The 21,929-nt window shown below is 40.2% G+C and overlaps 1 protein-coding gene across 1 annotated transcript in view; it reads left to right on the top strand.

Moving 5' to 3' along the window:
- The first annotated feature begins 971 nt into the window (after positions 1–971).
- The window catches only part of LOC137172034 (arf-GAP with dual PH domain-containing protein 1), a 33,578-nt gene continuing 12,620 nt past the window's right edge, over positions 972–21,929 (top strand). Inside the window, exons 1-3 of the mRNA XM_067576286.1 lie at positions 972–1,337; positions 12,555–12,682; positions 18,763–18,854. Coding sequence (XP_067432387.1) covers positions 1,247–1,337; positions 12,555–12,682; positions 18,763–18,854 — 311 coding nt within the window. The 5' untranslated portion in view covers positions 972–1,246. The remainder of the gene's footprint in view (positions 1,338–12,554; positions 12,683–18,762; positions 18,855–21,929) is intronic.

The raw sequence follows: 21,929 nt of genomic DNA on the forward strand, positions 1-21,929 counted from the left end.
TAAATGTATTTTTCAAAATCATACAATCTATACACAATCTGCACAAATCGACAAAGAAATACCTTAAGAATCTTATTAAAATCCTGCTAAAAATATACACAACATGATATAATATTGTGGGAATATCATAAACATGTTTACCGTGAGGTGCGACCTCATTGTTTAGACAAAGTACAGCTATGTTGTGTTTGTAAATAACATAAAACATAAAATAACTATACAAAAATATTTTTTTCTTTTTAAACGTTTAAATAGTCGTATGTATTTGATTCATTAATTATTTCAGATGTATCATTTTTACTAAGATGTAATAATTAGTGGATTAACAGATTAGTGAATTGACAAAGAAATTACTGTTTATCTTTGGGTTTTGGGTTGTTGGTCGGAAGTTATTTGAAGATCTCATAGAAATTGAGATGGACTTTTTAGGGGTGTTTTCTGACCTTTTATAGGTTAAACGACTAATCGGATAATTAAAAATTAATTTCCAACGGATTAGTCAGTAATTAAAAAATCATCTTCAGTTGCAGCTGCATTTTTATTCACTTGGTAATCTAATACTGCTCATATTCTTTCTTGCATGCAGTCTCCACTTGTTTATAGCTTGTCAGTCACCTGCAAAGCACTTAACAGCACTAACATGTTTGAAATGTGCTAATAAATATTGATTTGAAATATGATACAGACATGGGCATTTTACTGGAATATTAAAGTGGGGGAGAGTGTAAATAATAATTCATCATTAATATCAAAACAAATCAATTGATGATAACACATAAACAGCTGAGCATGATTTCAAAATGAAAGCAAAATGGACATTCCTAGATGACTTTTATATTTTTAAGACAAGTGTGTTCAGGTAGCCGCCACTGGATGTCTCACTATCATTACATATGAGACTGGACGGTGGCGAGAAGACAGACGGGCAGGGAGGGAGGGAGGTGACGGTAATGTAGGCTTGATCATTATGCAGTCAGCGAGACTTGGTAATAGAGCTATCAGTGTGCGTGTGTGTGTGTGTGTGAGTGAGTGAGAGAGAGAGAGAGAGAGAGAGAGAGAGAGAGAGAGAGAGAGAGAGAGAGAGAGAGTCTACCTCCATCCTCTCGGTTTGGATCGTTCAGTCTCCTTCGGTCTTTCTCTCCTCTCCAGTTCAGATTGGAGCTGACAGGTGATCGGGCTTCCGCAGCGGATGTTCTTGTGCTTGGCTTCTTCCCCACCGCGGTGAGGCTGGACGGATAAACTCACCATGGCGCAGGAACCGGAGGGGAACAACCGGCTCCTGCAAGACGTGCTGGCGAGACCGGGCAACGAAACGTGCGCTGACTGCGGCAATCCAGGTAAGCGAGCCCGAAGCCGGTGTCTGATGGAGCCAGATGCATGCAGCTGCACTTGCACCAATGCATCTACAGCCTATTGCATGCGCTCAAGGTGGGAAGATGCTGCTTCAGAACCAAAACAAGTCAAGGGTGTCATGAATTTCCTTTTTTGGTCCAAATATGATGAAACCCGGCTGGAAAAAGCCACCTGAAAACCCCTGTTGGCAGGTAAAGACCAGGCCTACTGAAAGCAGACTGCACTCTGGACTTAGTCTGAGCCATAAACACATAAAACACTCCAATGTGTGTGGCTGACAGCTATTATTGTTACTGACAATGTGTGTGTGTGTGTGTGTCCACAGTGTGCTGGTAATGTGGTCTGGTGTCATCATGTTCTACACTGTAAGCAACCTCCATAAGGCTCACTCAGTAATTATGGGTGTGTGTATTTTTTGCTCTACACATTTGTTTTCCATTTACAGAGGAGATGTGTACATAAATATATATATATGGGACATGGCACTAATCTCCAACAGGCAGTTAAACATTCCTCTTTTGCATTTCAGTGCATCTTCATCCTTTTCTTCATCTCTCCCTGTTTCCCCCCCTTTATCCCCTCTCTTCCTCTCCATCCCCTCCCTTCTCCTTTTTTCTCCCTCAAATGGCAATAAACCAGTGAGTGGCCGCCGAGGCTCCAGCATGGGCTGTACGCCCAGTACTTGGAGCCAAGCCCACCCAGGATGCCTGTTCCTTGGCCCTGGTTACGGTTCCTCTGAGGACTGGCTGGTAGCGGAGCAGCTTTTGGGGCCAGCATGGCTCTTGCAGAATTATAGCTTTGTCTGAGAGACGGACACTTGAGGAGGGATTTCATTTTGACCAGCTTTAAAGAATATGTTTTTTTTTTTTTTTATGTGGCCTTATGGTTTAAGATGTACCTAGAGGTAAACGTTGGGCCTGACTGTCGCCATGCTTCGTCACCTCTGTAATCATTCCACTAAAAATGTAGCCACTGTGAAGCGTGTGTAGAACAGCTGTTCTGTGTTGTACAGCTGTGAAAGGTGCATTTGGGGTATAATATGACAGTTCTGCTTGGAGGACAGAGGTAGCCGAATAGTCAGAGAAGCTGGTAATTGAAGGGTGACTGATTCAGATCACAGCTAGGAAAACCACAGCTGGTGGTGAGGTGACTCAGATGCTCTCTTCTCCCTCAAACAAGTGCTGAGATTCCCTCGAGCGAAGCTCTTCAAAAAAAAAAAGAAGAAGCTGAACAGACCAGGCTGCACGGATGAAAAGTTTTAGGATACACACCCATCAACCATACCGTTATGCCTCCACTACCAGATCAAGAATTCCCAGGCTCAGAATCCATATCTCATAATTGTCAAGATATGAATTATTGATGCAGGTTCGGTGGCTCTATGCCAGCAGGGGACAGGATTTTTTTTTTTTTTTTATCTCAGTGGCTTTTTCAGACAAAAACACCACAAATTGTCTCAGCACAGCAAAGTAAACAAGCATATTGTACTGGAGTGGGTGGGTGTTGCTTGGTAGGATGAAACAGGACAGGTAGTATAGACCAATAGACAGATAGATAAGCCAGATAGATAGATAGGTTAGTACATTGATATATGATTGAAAAACAATGAGTGTCTCTCTGCATTGGTATTGATGGTTTTGGCGTTTTCTGGCTGCAGCTGTGCCGCAAATCTTCTATTAACAGGGTTGGGTAAGATTACGTTTGCATTATATATAGTAAATATCTGCAACTGGTTACATAATACTCTGATATAACAAAAATGAGTCATCAGAATATTTTGGAATACCTTTTGGATGACTTAATTTGTTGGTATTTCACAGTTTACACATCCTTTCTCACATAATCAGGACTGATTACCTGTATTTTTGTGTGTAATCTGATTACATAATTCGGATTAGATGTAATTAGTTACCACCCTACTCTGTCAATCAATCAAAGTCGTTCTTTAAGTTTCATTTGTAAAAGTGGAAGAGATGAAAATGTAATGAGATGTAAAGAGAGGACCTGAAAACTGTGATGTGGGAATTCAGTAATTATGTCACTGTATGTTCACAACTTTAACAAGTCTTTTCCACAAGTAGGTTACTGTGACACAGTAAATCAGAGGTTCCCAACCTGGGATGAATCTTAAGAACCACTGGATGATTAAAGATATCAGTATGTTTGTGGGATTTACAAACAGAATCTTAACTCCCAACAATTATCTAATGAAATTATTATTTTTGAGCAGGGCGTGGCATTTTTGCCTTTAATTGACAGTAAATAGTTGAGAGGCATGTGCAACAAACCAGATCCATCCAACATTTATCGTAACTTTCCGAAAACTGACAATCCAATAAGCACTGAGAAAGTAGACAAGATCGACCTTCTCTTTCAAGCTCTCTGTTTTTATTCTTCCGTTACTTTTCGTACGTACGACTGAATGAAACACCATGAATGCCTTTGAGGAAAGACTGTCCAAAACTGTGCACCATGATCTATAATTGTATGAGTCATTGTGTCTTGACCTTCTCCATAATGGCAGGTTTTATGCTTATTTATATTTATACAGGTATAAATATTTTGAAAGACACTTCATACGAAACTTTTACCACTGCAGCAAAAAAGAAGAAACTGAATTCCACCACACAAAACTATTTTTTCCAGACCTTTCTCTTGTCATTGCCATTTTTGTGTAGTTTAATACTGTATACATTTATCAGCCTCTGTAGGGCATTTAAAAGTAAAAAGTATTAAATTTTTTTTTGACTGAGAGCTGACGAGTGGTTGCAAGCAGACATGCCTTGTATAAAGGGGTCACAAGAAATAACGCTCTAGTACACACAGAGATATATTGTAGTTCAAGATAGAGCCGCAACGATGAGTTGATTAAAAGATTAGTTGATTGACAGAAAATGAATCAGCAATTATTTTGATAATTGATAATTCTCAATTAATTATCATAAGTCACTTTTCAAGCGAAAATGCCGGATTTGATGAAGAATTTGCTGGTTTTCATTGTCTTACATTGTGTTTGGAAAAAAACAAGACTTTGATCACTTCACCTTGAGGTAACAGGCATTTTTCTGTGTTTTCTTCTGTTTTATTCACTAAACGACAGCCGATTAATCAAGAAAATTATAAGTGATTAATCAATAGTGAAAATAATCATTAGTTGCAGCCCTAGCTCAAGAAAAGTCACTGAAGTTAATCTTAACAATCAGATGCGTTAACAAGAACAAGGCAGTACCATAATGGCTAGCTGACATGCTCTGCCATAGCTAACAAGGTGACATTATTTATTCACAAATTAAATCAGACACATTAATAATGAAATTAATAGTTGCCAGACAGACATTAGCCATTAATTCTGCTAGAAATGAACGGAGAGCTGAAAACCTACAATAAGGCCTCTGTGTGACATCACATCAGAGCCCTCTATTGTGTGTGAATCTGCAGGCTAACAGAGTAAAAACAGACTACCTCATCATCAGCAGTGACCTGGCTGTCCTCCCTCACCCCTGTCTTATCTTCCCATCACAGATACAACATCCATTAACCAAACGGAAAGCCTGCTGGAATTGTTCTGAAAACACATAAAGCGGCAACAGTGCTTGTGCATTTTTTATGCTTAGTCATTCTTACTCTGCCCTTCCTTACCTTTGTGGGGTTTTTTTTTCTCCCTATCTTCTCTCTGCTGGTGTGCTCAGACGAGACCGCTGAGAGGCTGAGCTGGGAGCTTATACGGCAGGGTTTCTCTGTAGCTCAGCAGCGTTGTGGTTCTGCCCTTCGCTAAGGACACACAAACGAGTTATTCCCTCCAGAGAGACGCCTCAGCAGTCGTCTGTGGTGCGAGGAAGGTGTTTGTTGTGCAGCAGAAACAGCAGGAACTCTGATGAGATAGACGGAAGTTTAGGCTCCAATGGCTTTCCTGACTCTTTTTTTTACAGTTTTTTGAGGGAAAGTTGGAGAAAACAAAAACTTTTCTGCATTTCCCTCTGCAACTCAGTGTCCTGATGACATTTGGTGTGACTATGTGAGATGTAGATTGCTTCACATATTTTTTTTCTTGTTTAAGTTGCATGAGCTTGATAAAAAAAAATTATGTCATCTTAATAATATGCTAGAAGCAAGTATTTTATACCCTGACTAAAAACAAGGGCACCAGACAAAACTTTACTAAAGATTTGAAGCAATTTTTACCATTTAGCATCAGACAATCCGCTCTTGTGTTTCAGAATGTGCGTCCATTTAGAACCATGAGATTCAGTTGTAATCATCCTGCGCTAATATAGTAGTTATGTTTCTGCACCATTCATTTTAACTGGCTTATTGAGGTGTTAATGCAGAGAAAATTTAACAATATAAATGATGTTTACAAGGGCTTCCTAGTCAACCAGTAGTTGTTAGCTCAAGCCATTAATCATCTAGTCAGCGCACGTTTATGATATTAATTTAATTATTTAAATATATATTTTTTGGGGCATCAGAAAATGGTTTGAGTTCCAGGGATGAGAAAGAATGTCATAAGTAACATTGTTAACACTGTGCTACATTACAGAGAAATACAAAACTTTAATAATAGGCATTTAAAACATACGTTTTACAAGCACACACATAAAGCGAGCTGCCTGTTAACAACAATGCTAACGGCAAAAGCGCTAATGATTTTTTTTCTTTCACTCCCGTGGGTCAGTTAATTCTCTTAAATCTCTCAGTTAGTTCTGTCATATCTCTCATTTTAGGTGTTTTCCTGGTTGTTATCACAGTGGACCGTGTCACTGACTGAATGATGAAGTTACACATCGGTCAATTCGGTCGGGTGGAACCGTGTCTCACCATTTCCAGTATTCATGGTTTCAAATTAAAATCCCCCTCGTGTTTCATTCACATTCCAGCCAAATATGACGTTTTAATAAGGCGCAGCTCCCAAATGGAGTTTGGGGTTTTTCTTTTCTGCGACTAACCGACCAATGAAAACTTGGTCAACTACTAAGACTCTTCTCATCGACTAACGGTTGGTCGACTATTAGGGGGCTTTCCTTTGCTTCATTACAGTGCAGCAAAGGGAACACCATTTAGGAGGACATTTGAAAATGATGTTTGAGCTATGAATTAGGTTACCAAAATGCAGCTTAGTGTAGACACAAGACAGTTTGAGGTCCATTACAAGCCCTTGAGGAATGAATCATCACTAATGGCATATGTAATGGAGGGAAATAGGGGAACTCCACAGATTTGACACATGAAGATCAGTTTACTCATCACAGGGAGTAACACTCTGACTGTGTAAACAGATGTATAATATCTGCAGCTCTGGAGGAGCTAAGTCAAGTCTGAGAAAATAATATCTTAAGGGTCTCAAGGGTATCACTATCTCTTTTGGAGCTTCTCCCATACTTAGAGCTAACTGCTTCAGTTTTCACCATTTGTTTTTTTATCTGTCGCTTGTGAGTTCCCAAAATTCAGTTTAGTTCATTTCACTAATATGACCGCACAGCTAAGCTGGTGGAATTTGATTCCGGCATACAGTTCCATCACCATCATTGCACAGACAAGAGTCACATAGCCACAATCAGAAATCACAAATACATAGCACAACGGTTACATATAGATTGAATGGGGACAATAAATGAGTGCCAAGGAGTTCCAGACTCATGAAAGTACAATGCTAAATTGCTGGTGGTCTTTGAGTTTGGGGTTTAAGGCATGTGAACAAACAAGACCAAGAGTCTACAGCCATGCTAGCGGCTGTGTAAGGCTGCACATCTGTGCTTTTAGCTAAGATACCAACATTCACACAACTGCAACACTAACATGCTAATATTTAGGTGATATAATCTTTACCATAATCATCATCTTAGTTTAGCATGTTAGCATGTTAACATCTGGTAATTGGCACAACAACAACACAAAGTACAGCTGTGGCTGAATGGAATGGCGTTAATTTAGACAAATTTAAATTTGACCAGATGATGGTACTAGATGAAAACTCAGGGGATCACCAAAGTGATTAAAATGAATCCTGAGAAGGACATGAATGTGTGTTCCAAATTTCATGGCAATCTATCAAAATAGTTGTTGAGAAATTTTGCTAAAAACTGCATGCCAACTTCATGTTGGCACTGATGGACAAGTCAGATGGTCACCAAAATCATAAGAATTCATCATGAAGGAACCATGAATGTCTGTACAGTATTTTCTACCAGTTGACCAAGTAGATGTTGGGATATTTCACATGTGAAAAATTTGACTTGCTGGTGGTACTAGAGGAAAAGTCAGGGGCATCATCCTCTGGGCACCATGGATATCTGTAACAAATTTCATGGCAATCCCTCCAATCGTTGAGATATTTCAGTCCCAATTGACCCATATGGAAATTGCCTTTCCAGTAGCCACGCCACTAGCTGCTCTTGCCAAGTTACTTTTTTCACTAAAAGCCAAACCTGCTGGTGGTATTAAGGGAAAAATCAGGGCACCACCAAAATCAGAGGGATACACCCTCTGGGAACAATGAATGTCTGTACAGAATTTCATGTCAACTTAACTAGTAGTTGTTGAGATACTTCAGCGTGGACCAGTGTGGTTGACTGACAGAGGCATTCAGAGTTATGTGTACGACAGTAATGAAAAAAAAAAATCCTTCACTCAAGAGGGACTAACACCATCACATTTGTCAGTCTAACATAAAATACAGAAAACACCCATGTACAGTGTAGTGCATAACACAAATGGGTCTCAGGTGTGTGAATGGGAATCGGGAGGAATGCATGAATACAGACGTCACTAGCACACAGACAGGTGCTTCGCAGCTGCGGATGTTATGGGTGTTGCCACACCCGCACTTTCAGAGAAAAATGATTCAACCCCCCACACACACACTTTTTCCTGAGGTAGTCACTGATGAAACAAAACTGAGTTCCCCATACATGAAAACCTATTGGTCAAGTTAGATTGATTGAATGGCCACTCAGCCAATGACAGCCATATCACCAACCCACCTGGCCAGGGAAGAGTAAAAGGTTGAAGTACGGTAAAGTTACATGTCTGCATTTAGATTCAGTGCTTCTGTCTCTTGCCGCTGGCTGTGATAAGAGATTAGAGAATAACAGATCAGAGCTATGAAACAGCTGTTTAATACTAGGCGATAAGGATAATGTTGCCCTTTGTTATTTCTGACACTGGTTTTGAGTAGAGTACTGTTTTTGTAATGTGTGCTGCTGTGTTCTTACCCATTTCACCCACTGACACTGGTTTTGAGTAATGAGTTTGGTCGAGTTGGACAATGTAGCTCAGTTTTCATCTTGTCGTGTATCATGGATGAAATAAGAAAAAAAGGAATTAAAGTCTTATTCTTTATATTTTTGTTAAAAGCGTGTTTTTTAACAGACGCTAAAAAATCCAAAGTCATTTGATAATACTATGGTATGTGAATGCTGGTAAAAAATATCTTGGGGTGAAGGGTTTGGTGCTACAATGTACATTTTGAACTCAATATTATTTGCATATGGTGGCGAAGAAAATGTAGAAATGCACAGCATTCATTTGGATTTGGCATGTTGTGGAGACTGGAACAGGGGCCGAAGGCATGTCCCACCCCTAGAACCCCCATACTTTTTTAATCACTGCTCCACCCCCACACAGGGGATCAATTAGAAAACACTGTGCTAGTAAGTAACACAACACATATGTACACTGTATTTAATCTTCACTGTTGCAATAAGGTTCCATCTGAAGAGATCTTTTAAATGCCTCAAGCATTTTACAGCACCTGGGTCAAGCAGTAAAACATACATTAAGTAAAATCTAATACTACATTGTCTGCTGTAGAAATAAAAGTGTGTGCTGTTGCCTGAGGGTTTTAGTCAAGACAGAGGGGGGGTCACAACCTGAACTGCCCCCACTGTCAAGTCATTAACCCCCAACATGACACAGCTACTGACAGACTGACACGAAAACATCCAGACATACAAATGACTTCTTGCAGATGCAGAAAAGCTCCCCGCAAATGGTCACAGGCACAGGGGCCGCCATTGTATAAATGCCCCCTCATTCATTTATCCTGCATCTGCCCCGCAGCAGCACCACAGGCACCTCTTTCTTCAACCTTGTGCGGTCGAATCAAAAGCTCTGTTGTCTCTCCGCCAATCGAGCCACAAGCCTTGTAAAACTCCTGAAAAACTTGATTTGTCTTCTGAACAATCCCTTGGAGACAGAGCCAAGGTGCGGCGGCGCTTTAACAAACAGGCTTGGAACAGCATATGCACTGTGACAAAAACAGCAGAGTCACACTACATCAGGAATTTTCCACCTCCTGTTAGCTACAACTGCATCTGTTCTTCACAGTAATCCTGTTGAGAAACATCTTTTCTATGTACATGCAGAGGAGGAAGCCCTGTGTGTGCGTGTGTGCGTGTGTGCGTGTGTGTATGTGGTTAGTCAGTCATGCAGCCACAGTAATCTCTATGAGTGCTGTCTGCCTCTCCGTGAGGCCTGACTCAGACAGCGATGACCTCACCACCGAATGGCTGGTTGTGTGTTTTCGTGTCAGTGGGGTTGTGTGCGCGTGGGTGTGTGTTTGTTGGGCATTTTGCGTGATGTGTAATTGTGGCAGACATAAAAAGGAACATGTCTTCACATCTCTTGTGCTTTGTGCTCCATCACAATGCGAAATGATTAAAGGATAAGTTGACATTTATAAAAATATTGCACACTTGTCATGGGTTAACAGAGATAAATCGAAGAAAGCTTATCGTAGATGCCAGTAACACCCGCAGGGGATCTTGTGAGCACAGATCAACTCTCTGCATGATAAAGAACCCACACTTTTCCTTTTTTCCTTCCCTACTCACTCCATCTTCCCTACTTTATCCCTCCTGCCTCATATTTTCCACCTCGAAACATCTCCTTTCAGGCTCTGTGGCATCTCCATCTATGCTTTCTCCAGCCTCAAGAGCACAGAGAAATTCAAGAATCTTTTTTTTTTTTGCCCTCTCCCCCCACTCCTCTCTGTCCTTTAGCTCTCATATGACTCCCTTGAGTTTTACACACTCTCACTCTGTACGTGTGCATACATGTGTGTGTATTCGGTGCACCATGCTGAGGGCCTCCTCGTGTGAGAAATGGCAGCTGCAGAGAGAGCGAGATGGAGAAAGAATGAGACACGGTACTCTCAGATGCTTGTGGCCATGCACACATCAGGAATGTGCAAATACATTAAAAACACACTTCGACATCATGAATAGAGTGTGATACATCAGCATGACTGATATTTTCAGCTTCACTTTCAGATTTCCATATCAGCGTATACATCGGATGAAATTGCAGTACAGAAATGCCAAAGATATCTTAGAGGTAGTTTAGAAATTGTCACCATTATACACTCACCGGCCACTTCATTAGGTACACCTGTGCAATCTAATGCAATCCAATACAACAGCTCTGCCATAAATTCTACATAAATATATAAAGCTTATACATTTTCAGTTTTTGTTGACATTGTCAGAAAGGTGATAATTCGACTTTATGTTTATTATTGAGGTTGTAGTGGGTGGTGGTGGTGTACTGGAGTGATTTATGTTGATAAGTGTTCCTAATGTGTTCCTAATGTTTGTTGTAATGTTCCTAATCCTCATGTATGTTAATGGAGTGGACAAAATATTAGGAACACCAAACGCCAAACTTTCCCTAGTTCCAACTTCTCAAATGTGAGGATTTGCTGCCTGTCTCTGGTTTATATCATTGTAATGTGTTGGTTTTGGACTGTCGGTCGGACAAAATAAGCTGTTCCCAGACATCGCCTTGGACTCTCGGAAATTGTGATGGCCATTTTTTACTGTTACTGTGAGTAGTAACTTCTTGTCATCAATGTGAGGTTGCCACGTAACCAGCGGAGACACTAGGAGGTCACTGAAATAGTCCGTGCGTAACCGTCAGTAAAACCATAACATGTAATTTTACTTCAGTTTTTATTCAGATTAAACAAAAGTGTTGGTTTTATATGACGTGTCAGTTAGTGAGCTTTAAAGGTGCTGGTAGGTGGATGTCACATTTGGGCAGAGCCAGACTTGCTGTTTCCCTGTTTACAGTCTTTATGCAAAGCTAAACTAAATCGCTTACTGGCTCCAGCTACATATTTAAAAGACAGATATAAAAGTGCTATCAATCATCTCATCTAACTCAAAACAACAACAAAATAATAAAAAGTATATTTCTCACAATGACAAACTATTCCTTTAATTTTGACCAGATCAGATCAGATTTTTCTGGCTTCACTGCAAAACTCCGATCTGCATTCGCACGTGACTCTCTCTCATTTTTCCTAGCACTCACCTTCACACTACACTCTGTCTTTCTCTCTCTGTCACACACACACTGTGTGTCTGACTTTGACAACTTAATTTGCATGGACAGTCTATGTGTGACACAGTGACTCCAGTGTACCTCTGCTGAACACCCATGGATGCTGCTGCTGTGTCACGTTGCATTAAGAAACCTTTTTTTTTTTTTCGGTGCATATTTTCTCTGAATGCTGATGAGGCTGTTAGTTTTGTAGAGCTGCGTGTGTTCTATCACATGCTCATGTTGGCAATAACCAGCATATGGTCTGTATCGAGGCGATGCACAGGTGTGCTTATGCGTGCATGCCAGGATGTATAAAAGTATAAAATATTGCATGTGCATACAAGTATGAGTTCCAGCATGCATATTTAACTCTATCTTTTTGCGTGTGTGATGATGCTATCTATTTAGGAGTCCAGTGATGTAACTAACCTGATAACTACCTCGGCTGAATTCTGATCAGATCTCATGCGGTCTGTTTCCTGTCAATAAACGAAACAGGATTTCCCCCAAATCATATTTTGCTGCCCTGCTGTCCTTTATGAGCAGGCACACACTAGACCAGAGTCCCTTGTAATATTTGCTTCATTTACTTTGCTCCTATTACCCCCTAACAGCGCCAGCATCAGCACTTTCAGTATTTATAGCCTGAACCTTGAGCTGGTGTTCTCTTTGTTACAGCGCAAGATTATGACAAGATTTTTTCCCCTCTCCTCCTTCATCTCTACCACCGCTCTCTCTATGATCCTCCCTGTTTCATATTCTCCCTTCACTGTTTTCTCTCTTTATCCCCAAATTTACTTCCCCTCCTTCCATCTCTATGCTTTTTTCCTCTACATCATCTCTCTCTCTCTCATTCCCCTCCTTCCTCTCTCTTGCAGAGCCGGACTGGGCATCGCTGACTTTGGGCGTGTTTGTTTGCCAGGCCTGCTCGCTCCTACACCGGAGCATCCCCCACATCAGCCGGGTCAAGTCGGTCCAGGACACGTGGGATGCCAGTGAAGTGGAGGTACGGTGCTCCACTTCCATATATATACAGTATCTACAGAAAATATGTACACTCTCTTATCTCAGTAAACTCCCTTAACTACACAAATCACTCATTTCAACCTGATGAATGCCACCTGTTCACAAGCAGGTGCATGCTCCTGAGATTTGAACATTAGCATATTCAACACCATACTGTTTCAAGCCCCCCGCCAGTGTGTTTTTGGCATTTTTAAGATATTTCACATTTTTCTGAGTCATTTGCTCACAATGTTGAATAGCCACACTGTTAGCCAAACCTTTTTTTGACAAACAACTTAGTTTTGCACTCACAGTTCAAAAATGGCTGTTGCTGAAGTGGAGCAATGATGTATGACTATAGTAGACACTGCAGTCATACGTCATCCTCATAAAATCTGTATTTTTGTGAGTGTCGCATAGGCTACTGATACAGTATCAAGCACCTGCGTTTCAAACTAAATACTTGCTGCAGACGTGCTGCAACAGGATTAATGCTTGAAATATAAGTAATTTATATCAATTAAACACTCTCCAATCAAACTCGGCACAGAAAATTATGTTTAATATTGTTAAAGCAGGAAAGTCAGTAAATCAGTCTGCAGTGATCTATAAATGAATGTGGGTGATTCTTACAGTATCTGTTGTCCACAGCTGCTTTACACTGTATGAAAAGCTTCTCCTGTCAGTTCATTAAATGACTGCAGCATATGAAGGCAGCAGGACTGATACGTTGATAAATCTGCAGCCTCTGAGAAGTGCTGCGCTAGAGTGCAGTGCCGTTACGCACGACCGTTCACTGTGTTTACCTTCATTAAATCACCTGATGTCACCGCTGCTACAGTATAACCACACACACCTCTACACACATCAGATGGGTCAGTTATGACTCGATAGTCTGCTTTTTTATGAAGGAGACGTCGGGTTAGCAGGGATCATCACAGCCTCTTTTCCAACTTTCTTTTTAGCAAAAGTAGCGTCTCATGTTTTATTCGTGAGACACAATGCGATGCAAAGACTGTTGTGTAACATCAATCGCTAAACTATGTGACCGTGTACGAGGTCAGATACATTAGAATTATTGCTGAAATAGCGTTGGTCCGATATGATATAAACAGCTTTACCAAATCAATTTCATTATGTTCTATTTCTATCATTTTTATAGTAAGTAACTGATGAAAACTACTACTCCATCTGTCTTTGGCTGCAGATTTGTGGTGATGTGTGTTCATGTTGTGATGCTTTGAACCATCCAGACATTTCCTGAAGAAAAGCTTTCTGTTTGCTGAGCTGTCGTTATAACGTTTAACTGTGTTTCAGAGCTACGAGACTAGAGATATGACTGGCTGAGAGGGAATTTAGTAATAACCACACCCGCTGATCTGTTTTCACCTTCAACTCAACCTGCTGCTGCACATACATGAACCAAAATAGCAGGCGCACATGGAGATGTCCAGTCGGTGTGACTCTGCGCTTTGCATTTATTATTTAAATTTCAACTGAGTGCAAAATATTAAACTGAGAATGCGATGCATGCTTTTGAATCCTCGTAGAACCGGGACTGGCTACTGAGGAGGAAAATTTAAGGACATTTAATATAAAATAAAGCAAGATATCATTGCTTAGGATAGATGATCCATCAATAAAGAAGCCATCATCTGATTTCATCTGTGGATTTCACATATCTCTGTTAATGACATGTAACCTAGTCTATATAGCTAACGCTGTAGTAAGTGGACAGGTTGGGCTACAATATCACTACCATTGCGACACATCGCTGGTGTGGTAGAATGGAGTTCTGGTTGCCATGGTAATGGATTATGTCTGACTATTAACCACACTCCCATTCTCTGTTTGAGAAAGAGCTGTTAAACAGGAAGTAACAGTGGCTGGAGCATGGATGTATTGTAAGAGCTGGATAGGACTCAACTGCTCAGCCTCACAGCCAATTTTTCCCAGTGGTCACTCTTGGTATTGCAGCAAAAAATCCCCCTGCAGCCAAAAAAGCATTTTCCCCATAAACCACCATTGTAAAAGAGACGTCTGTAAAACTGTTGACAGAACACCTCGAACTGCAAACAAGGTCAATTATGACTCTTTCTATTATGAATTTTTGATCCATGGAGGTTTTATATTTGTAAAACTTCCCTTGAGGTGAGTAAGTCTGTGTGACAAACAATGGTTTGACATGAAGTGGACATGGATACCAAATAATGTCTTGCTAAAGCAAAGCAGTTTGTGATGCGAGGTGCTCAAGAGGAAGCTGAGTCATCGAGATGGACAAGATAATATACAGTCAGTGATGTTACACTGTCAGATGGAACTGGACACCTGCATAAAGCTTGTGAGTGTTAACAACTACTACTATTTGATAAAAGGAAGATAAAACATGGTAAACAATAATTAATTTTACATTATGTTAGTTTTTGTTATTTATTTTGGTTATTTGAAGCTGTTTTCAGTGACATTTGAACTCCAAAACCATTTGTATGACTTGTTCTTGCATGAAGCCCAATACGATGACATAAACTGGTTGCCAAATTCTTTATGTGAAGCATGAATTGTGTGCAAATCCCAGTATGTGCAACATAAGCATGCATGCTAAGTATCTAAATGACATGAATATGAATACAATACAGACAAAAAATATTAAGTATGGAGCCCATGGTAACCACATAGTCTAATATCTGTAGCATTATCTTTGTTGTTCTCATGGAAACAACCCAGTGATTTTTCTAAACAATATGACAGAAAATAAAGCAGCACTGAATAATAGGCTGCAATAAACAAAGGATCATATAATATAGTCAGTATCAATCAAGCCAATGTTGTTCACTTAAAAATGCTGTGATTGGCCTGATACCAGACTTGCACATTGTCTTAAGACATCCAGCCCAAAGAATATTGACTTCTGACCTCTGACCTCCCTGTGGAGGGAGAGAATTTCCATATTGGGATCAATAAAGTGTTGTTCCATTAGTGTGATTTTTCTCCTGTGTGTAAAAAGAAACTTTAGCTGTTATGTGCCACGCAAACCCTTTAAGAAAGCAAGAAATATAAAAAAAACTGTAAAATGAAATGCATATTTTGATATTTTTAAGACTGGTTAAAATCTTGAGCTCTGCTGGGAAAGAGTGAAGTTGTCTCTGGAATACTAGTTAAACCACCACTCTGTGATAAAAAAGACTTTGGGGGAGGTAATGCTGATGTGAGTCATGAGGAAAAACAGGAGGTGGAGATGTGGGAGGACAATAATTAGGATTTAATGGGGATTTGAGTTAAGAGGAGAAAGTGGAGGCGGTATGAGGCAAAAATAATACAGTGGAGTTTGGGGTATTTGGAGATAAAACCCGAACAGAAGCAAGAGTATTAGATGACTGGATGACTGGATATGATTGCAGTGCAGGAAAAAGAGATGCCAGGGTTTTATGTTGTCTGTTTGTGTTCAATCTGCCCTTCTGTAATTGCTGTAAAGGGAGAGTTTGGGGATGATTTTGAGGGTTTATTGTTGAGACGTCTGGAGCTGTTGTAGTCCCATTCCAATAAAACGTCAGTGATCAAACAGCCACAACAGTATTCACTTTATGAACTGATCCAAGCTAATACCATATATTTTGCCAACAAGTTACTGTCAAGTCCTTTGAACCATCGTAAAATTAACTTTTCTTAAAACAAAAGACAATAAAGGATAATAATACCTTTAATATGAGGTGAAGGAGAAGAATGGAAAAGAGCAGTATGGGGAGGGAAAACAATATAAAATGCTATATGAAAATTCTTGAGAAACCAATATCAGAGAGCTGCTGAAGTGCAACAACAAAATCAATCAAGGATAGCAGTAAGATGTCACATACTTAGAAAACTTTTGCATCTAGAGGAAAGTCATTAGAGTTTTGAGCCTGGAATTGGAAACTGATAAAAGCCATATCTGCAGATTTGAGAGCGTACTGTATGGATGTGGGTTGCTGGACCAAGTATGACCTATAAAACCTTTGAATCAGAATCTGATTCATGAATTTCCTGTTGTGCTTCTGAGTGTGTGTACATTTAGAGCAATGACATTGAGTTGTAATCATTCTGCGTTAGGCTAATAAACTACTGTTACGTCTCTGTACCATTCAATTTAATTGATTTACTTAGATGTTAATCAAGAGAACATTTCACTTTATAAATTATGTTTACAGTGTAACAAAGTGCATGACACTATTTCAACTGTAACCATGTTGTGGAGAGATTTTGACCACATTTTCTCATAATGACTCATTCTATTTCAACAAATGACGTGTGCCAGTAGCAATCTGTGGGATGTACATAAAATGAGAGAATGTCCATCTGTCAGTTGCCCTGTTGCATGCAGGGAAGCTCTCAGGAAGCTACAGTATCTTAAACCTCATTGTTTGTAATATTTTTCATGTTTATCTTTCTCTGTTATTACTTTTGTCCGTAACAGGTAACTTTACGTTAAGTCTCTTTCACAGAGGTGTGGTTGACCATGTGTGGCATTCTGTATGTAAATGAGCCTGTACATGCACAAGCAGAGTACACGTGTATTTTCTTGTTTGCACAGGCATTTTATATGCACACATATAGAACTTCTATGCATGTTTTGATTAATGAGACCCCAACTCAAGGACAAATCTGACTAATGTGGTCTTAACTGTTTTTGCCATTTAAAGGACCAGTGTGTAGGACTTAGTGGCATCTAGTGGTGAGGTTGCAGATTGCAACCAACTGAATACCCCTCCCTTTTCAAGCGTGTGGGAGAACCTACGGTGGTCGAGAAACTTGCGAAAAATGCGAAAGGCTAGAGCCAGTGTATAGTTTGTCTGTTCTGGGCTACTGTAGAAACATGGCGGTGCAACATAGTGGGCTCCATGGAAGAGGACCCGCTCCCTATGTAGATATAAAGGGCTCATTCTCAGGTAACGGAAACATAATGATTCTTATTTTCAGGTGATGATACACTAATTAAAACATATTTATGAATGTTATATTCCATTTCTGCCAGTAAATCCCCCTAAATCTTACACACTGGTTGTTTAACTCACATTATCATGCATATTTGGTCTTGCAGATGCTTGCGACTCACGGTGTGAAGTAGTGAGTTAATTTGCATAAAGGGGTCTAATAAAGTGCATCCTGGTGGTTATGCTGAAAGGTGCCAAAACAGTCCCTGATCTACGGCTTCGATAATATTAATATCTTGTTGTAAATGTTATATCTGAGGTGTCAAATACATCACCTTATTGCAGCAGATGTGTCACATGCTCGTTTCTGTGACTTTCTTTAGAGATGCATGTTTTTGTTGAATGTTTTGCTTGCTATTTGACCTTCACAATAGAACGGCAGGGTGCAGCATCCTTGCCAGAGCCCCTCAGAGGAACAGAGAGGCGTGTTGAGGGATTCAGCCAGTTGGATTGGGCTCAGGGATTATCCTTGGATGAAATGCACGATGGAGGGAAAGAGGGCAGGAAACAGACACGTCCCAGTGCAGTGTGGCCGTTTCCACAATTAATGCCATAGCAAAGCAGGGACCTTAGTCTCAACTGAACAGCTTATCTTACCTCAGTGTTTTTGTGCTTTAGTATTTTCTTCTTCCTGTTGTTTTGTCGCCTCCCTCTAGGTCTTACTTTCTTGAAATGTCATGGTTGCTGTTTTGTTGATCTGCTGTAAAAAGGTTTTGCTCTTCGCTTTCTGTTTCATAACTTTATCCTCAAGGAGCAAAGATTTCACTGTTCTCATTTTATCTGATTTTATTTTAAATCTAAGTTAAAAACAATCCAAGCAGAAACATGAAGTGTTATCATGTTATCATTAATCATTATCCTTATCATTTATAATCACTGGTATGTCCCCAAATCTTACCAAGCAGTGGCTGGTTAACAATTGCTTAAATACAACACCAGTCGAAAGTTTGGACTCGCTTTTTCATTCAAGGGAATGGAAAGGTGTGTCCAAACTTTTGACTGGCACTGTATGCTGTTAGTGTAGATAAGATTTATCTGAGATTAAGCAATGTGGAAACTGTATCCAGCAGAAGTGATATTTAAACAGCCGCGTTGTGTTGTCATGTCTTCCTCTCAGTTGATGGCTGCTATGGGAAACAATGCTGCCAAGGCCAAATATGAACAGAAGGTTCCTGCTTTCTACTACAGACCAACACACACTGACTGCAAGTAAGTACTTGGGCCTTTCTTTTAGTTGTGACTTTCAGTAGATTTATACTGGAAGTGCAGGATATGTATGACGTAGTACACGTATCCTGCATGATTTTCATACAGGAAAAGTGCGTCTGTTGTCTGAAAAGACTTTTTTTTACCTGTGTGTACGATGCAAAGGTTGAAAGAAAACTATAATAAAACACATCATTGAGCCACACTGTTGCACTGGGTGACATGCTCCTTCACAACGAAGATTACAGTCACGTTACTTTGTTTAGAAATGGCTCCAAAGTCCAATTGCAGCTGCAAGCAGCAATGATCGGGCCCTCGCACCCTTGCGCACGTCGGGGCACCGCGCAGTCGAATGGCTTCTATCACGGGTATGTAGATGTGTTCAGATCTGGGCTGTGTTCAGACAGTGCAAGAAGGAGATAAACATCACTTTGTCCACTATTTTACCTGCTGCTGGGGCTGCTGCATTGAAATGTTGTAGGGGGCGCTATGAGGCCAGTTTGCATCAATGACTGAATATTGTCATGTAAACGTGTTCAGGCCGGGACCTCTGTCATGGCGAAACATCAAAACTCGACACCACACCACGGCCACAGGCTTCAACCATAACTAAATCCTTTGATAACTTTTGATCACATAGTAGTCTAGATGACACACACTGATATTTAAGTCATTATGATGAATTCTGTAGGAGGAGTTCGTTAAAATATAAGACATGCAAAATCGCCAAAAAATTGACCACTAAATTCAAAATAGCTGACTTCCTGTTGGGTTTCAGCTATGGGTCCAAGAGATTTTTTTGTGCACCCTGGCATGATACATGTGTGTACCGATTTTCATACATGTAGGTTTTACATGGGGCGGGGGCTGCTTCGTTGAAATGATGTAGGGGGCGCTGTAGAGCCATTCTGCTACACTTATGCCAGCCACTGATATGAAATTACAGACTTTAAGAACTGCCATGTGTGTGCATAGTTTTGTGAGTTTTCAAGCATGTCTTGGCCCTTAAAAACAGCTTCGTATTTTGTGGCGAACAATGTGTTGCCATGGCGACGGCTTTTGGTGAAAACTCAAAAGCTTCATGAGTTATCATCATCAAGGTTTTACACCTTGGCTGAAATTTGATGTGTTTCTGACTAACCTCCTAGGAGTAGTTAGCAAAAGAGTGGCGCTTCAAACTTCCTGTTGCCAGTAGGTGGTGCTATGACTGTCACTAAATATGGGCCTTTACATGTGTTCAGACCGGGACTCTTAACAAGCATATGAAATTTGGAAAAGATCAGATCATGTGGAGTCAAGTTATAAGGCTTTGAAATGTCATGGCAAAACATTGAAATTCGCCGCGTCGCCATGGTAACAACTTTCGACAAAAAGCCACCAACCTCACAACATATAATCTCCAAGGTCTTGAGGCTATTCTGAGTAAATAAAAGGTGGATCCAATCACCGTGCTACCCACAGGGCATCAAAGCGTAAAACATGTTACTTCCTGTTGCCAGGTGTGTGGCGCTATGACTCAGATCCAGTATTGACACATGGATGTGTTCAGGACTCTTTTCAAGCACAAAATATTTGGATGTCTTAGGATCATGTATGCCGGAATTATGGCCGTTTCAATTTTCATGGTGAAGGATCAAAATTCACTGCCCGGCCACACCCCCTTGGCAATGTCGAAAACTCATCGTTTTGATAACGTTTAATCTCCAAGGTCTGTAGATGATACTGACTGAATTTGATGTTGCTGAGATCAAATCTCTAGGAGGAGTTCATTAAAGTATGCGGCCTGGAAATGGCAAAATCGGTGTCAAAATCGCAGATTTGATCCAAAATGGCCGACCTCCTGTTGGACTTAGGGTATGTCTCCAAGAGACTTTTTGGTGCGTCTGTTCATGATACATATGCATACCGAATTTCGTTCTTCTACGACAATCCGTGTCAAGGGGCTAAATTTTCTTAATTTTCTAGGGGGCGCTGTCGATCCATTTTGCCCCGCCTTTTTGCAAGACCCATAAAATATTACATTTTTCACCACTTCTGATGTATGTGCAAAGTTTAACAACTTTTTGTGCATGTTTAGGCCCTCAAAAATGCGTTTGTTTTGGAAGAATAATATTAGAGAAGAAAAATAATTCCCTCAGATCCTATAGGGCCTTCGCACCGCTTGGTGTTCAGGCCCTAATAACAGTGATCACGCTTTCAGTCTCCAGAGAGTAGTTCTGTGCATGCAGTTCTAATTACAGAGCTTCACTAGCGTGCTGTGCTACATATCACAACCTCTTGACTTTCTACTACATTTTACATTGTGAAGAACTTTAGTGTTCTTGTTTTGTCTTACAAGTGACCCCTTTCACATTACACATAGTAATTTGATCCATTGTTAATATAAAAATATTGATTGGTGCAGCTTTAAAGTCTTATTTCTTAATGTGATGTTTGCTGTTGCTGAGCTCCACAGTCTGCTGCCCACACTGCCTACAAATGAATGTGATAAGAAAATGCTGAATGCAGAGGCAGTTACACTGCATGCTGATGAGTGTTAAAATGATAAAAACAGGATGCTGTGCACGGCAACAATAGTACTTTAAACATGATATATACCATTTCACACCTCTAACTGTGTAATGTATATCATCTAAATATCACTTCCTCTTCCTCTTTTTGTTTATAAAAACTCTATCACATGTCCCTTGCTTTATTATTTCAGAACTTTGTATCACTGTAGAATTAATTAGGCTGAAGATTTTTGACACTAATCAAATTTTTCATGTACATATAAGAACATATATTTTAAATATACATCTGCCCCCCAAAGAGTCTTAAATTTGTCTTTCTTTTCCTAGTTCAAGTAAGGTAGTGACACTTTTGCTTCTCTTGGGTATTCTTTCAAGTCCATCCGCCTCTTCCTCTGTGTCCGTCTCCCTCCAACAGAATTTGATTAAAATAGACCGAAAGAGAAGAAACATGTGAGAGAGGTAGAGTGAGAAAAGGCAATGATCTCAGATGAAAAGAGAAGTGTCTTTCTCAGTGTCTGTGCCACGGTATGTGTCTGTGTTCGCTCACTCCACTCCCCTGGGTTTA

Source organism: Thunnus thynnus, chromosome 20 (genome assembly GCF_963924715.1).
Source record: "Thunnus thynnus chromosome 20, fThuThy2.1, whole genome shotgun sequence".
NCBI lineage: Eukaryota > Metazoa > Chordata > Actinopteri > Scombriformes > Scombridae > Thunnus > Thunnus thynnus.